The sequence below is a fragment of the Amphimedon queenslandica genome, unplaced genomic scaffold, assembly GCF_000090795.2.
Source record: "Amphimedon queenslandica unplaced genomic scaffold, v1.1 AMPQUscaffold_13410, whole genome shotgun sequence".
Lineage (NCBI taxonomy): Eukaryota > Metazoa > Porifera > Demospongiae > Haplosclerida > Niphatidae > Amphimedon > Amphimedon queenslandica.
The window spans coordinates 227,453-229,846 of NW_003546354.1; the positions used below are offsets into that span (position 1 = coordinate 227,453).

At 36.5% G+C, this 2,394-nt stretch overlaps 1 protein-coding gene across 1 annotated transcript in view; it reads left to right on the forward strand.

The window, feature by feature from the left end:
• The window catches only part of LOC109581931 (uncharacterized), a 3,067-nt gene extending 1,442 nt beyond the window's left edge, over nucleotides 1-1,625 (forward strand). The window contains exons 4-8 of the mRNA XM_019996436.1: nucleotides 226-703; nucleotides 775-1,107; nucleotides 1,167-1,206; nucleotides 1,348-1,524; nucleotides 1,588-1,625. Of these exons, the coding sequence (XP_019851995.1) occupies nucleotides 226-703; nucleotides 775-1,107; nucleotides 1,167-1,206; nucleotides 1,348-1,524; nucleotides 1,588-1,625 (1,066 nt within the window). The remainder of the gene's footprint in view (nucleotides 1-225; nucleotides 704-774; nucleotides 1,108-1,166; nucleotides 1,207-1,347; nucleotides 1,525-1,587) is intronic.
• The last annotated feature ends 769 nt before the right edge of the window (nucleotides 1,626-2,394 follow it).

Consider the following 2,394-nt stretch of genomic DNA (forward strand, 5'->3'; position numbering starts at 1 on the left):
ATCATGTAGTCAAGAATCAAAATTCGATAGTCTCAAGGAAATTTTTGAGGAACAAGGCTTCGACGCTAATTTCAAAAATATCAACCTCTCCAATATGAAACAAACCAAGGAAATTCTTGAGAGAATGGTTATCAAAAATATGAGCAAATATGTTACTGGGCTACCTGTAAGGTGGGTTTTTCTGCGCAGCTTTCTCCAGGCTTTAAACATATCACTTATAACTAGAAGTGATATCAGCAAATTGGCCACTTCATGTGGTGCTGGTATAGATTCCAGTGAAGTTGAAGCATTCCTAACCACCTTCACAAGCTTTGCCAGTCTCCTCTACATCCCCTCCTACACTGATATTGTCCTGCTCGATATTGAGAGATTCACTGATTGCCTCGACAAGGTCTTTGACTGTGGCCATTCTCCGCTTGATAAAGCAAATTCGTTTGGATTCATTACTGAAGGAGCCATTGATAAGTTAGCAAAGGATGAGGAGTTAGACCCCAAAATGTTTAAGACCCTCTTGAAGTCTTTTCGTTTGGCTGTTTCAGTTCGCACATCAAAGGTGAAGAGCAATAATATTTTCTTTATTGAAGCAGATCGTTCGTTCTACATTCCCAGCATGCGTCCTACAAAAGCAACCAATGGCCCTAAGTTCCATTCTCTCTACCTCCAATACATATCATGTGTACCTGGTAATATTCAAGTTCTTTTGGTTCGTCATTTCCTCAAGTACAGCAATTGCTCTCTTGTTCCTTGCCTATACATCAATGCTTCAATCATCAGGATAAAGAGAAACACGTTGATGTTACCATAATCGACCATAAAGATATCGTAGAATTGAGATTGGAACCTCGTCATTCTACTGAAGCATACAAAACAGCTTTCCCATTGGTAGTTAAAGCATGCACTGCTGCCATGGAAGATGTCAAGGAATCGGTCAATGATTTAACGTATCACTTTTTGTTGCGCTGTAAGGAGAGTTATGATCACCAGTTCATTTATCACAGAATGGAAAATGACAAGGACACTTCATGCAAAAAATGCAGTAAAGTTGAGCCCAGTGATTCTTATCCTGTTTCCTTACGGGAACATTGGAAATCATCTGTTTCTAAAATGGTATAAGCATTTTCAGAGTCTTATTCTTTTATATTTTATAATGTATATTTATTTTATAGCTTATTGAAAGTGATGGAAAAGAATTAGAGACAACGAAAGGTATTTATGATCTTATGGTAGTTCCTGTCGTGGTATAATGGCAGTTATCAAATCAATGTTTGCTCCCAAATATATATAACTTATGAAAATACACAATGCTATTAATTGTGAAATTGAATATTAATGATGTCTTTTTTTCAGATCCCTTGGAGCTGGCTAGTCTTGCAGTGAAGCTATCTCAAGAGTTTGTAGATGAGAGTCAGTTGAGTTTGTTGAGACGGTTAAAAGTAGAACGAGAAGTGTGGGATGATATCAAAGTCAAGACTGGTGGTGGGTGGATGGCATTTGCAGTGTTGCTTGATCAGAGCTTCTTGAAGAGCTCCATATATTTTTATAATTATTTTAATAATTATTTTTTGTATTGCTTATTATCATAATTAGATTATCTAATTACTATTAGTGGGCGTATTTGTAAATAATGGGCGTACACTCAGCCAAGACAAGGGTCGACTTAAAAGGATGACATCTAAAAACCCGCATAACAGGTTAGGCAAAAACTTCAAAGCGTATAGATTTTGCAAGTGTTCATGTACTGCATGCCTGTACTTATATCTTTTGTAGAGACCCAGTTAAATCTAGTCAAGAAATACCTGGCGACAGTGTTAGTGTATCTTCTACTAGTAGTGTCAGTGGTCCACTTTCCTTTGAAGTGCAAGAACCAGAAGAGAGCAGCACTGCTGACAATGACAGTAAACCTGAATTTGTTCCTGGGGGCTTTGGTTCATACCAACAAAAAAGTGACTTTTCTGGTACTCTTGATGATATTCCTGCTGCACTTGAGGTTAAACTTGTCGCCAGGCCACTTGGTAAGTTATGATTCAAAGTTGCTCTAAAATTTGACAAAATACCAGCTACATGTATAATTATTATACTATAAAAGGTATTTTTCAAAATTTTTTAGAGAAAATTTTCCATTTTTATCACCCAAATGACTGTAGGCTGAGGAATGGTCTGGCTATAGCATGACTATAATTACTAATGCATGTTATTGTACTCTATGAAATTTTCAAGCTGACTCTAACCAAAATTAATTTGCTCCAAAAGTGCATGAAGCATGCTTTTAGCTTACTTAGCATGCTTTGTACGAAACCCTGCATTTCCCATAATATATGTGTAGTTTCATTTCTTAGTTTAACTCAATTTTTTGTTTTAGGCGAGAAATTTCGTATAATGTTTTTTGGATATCAT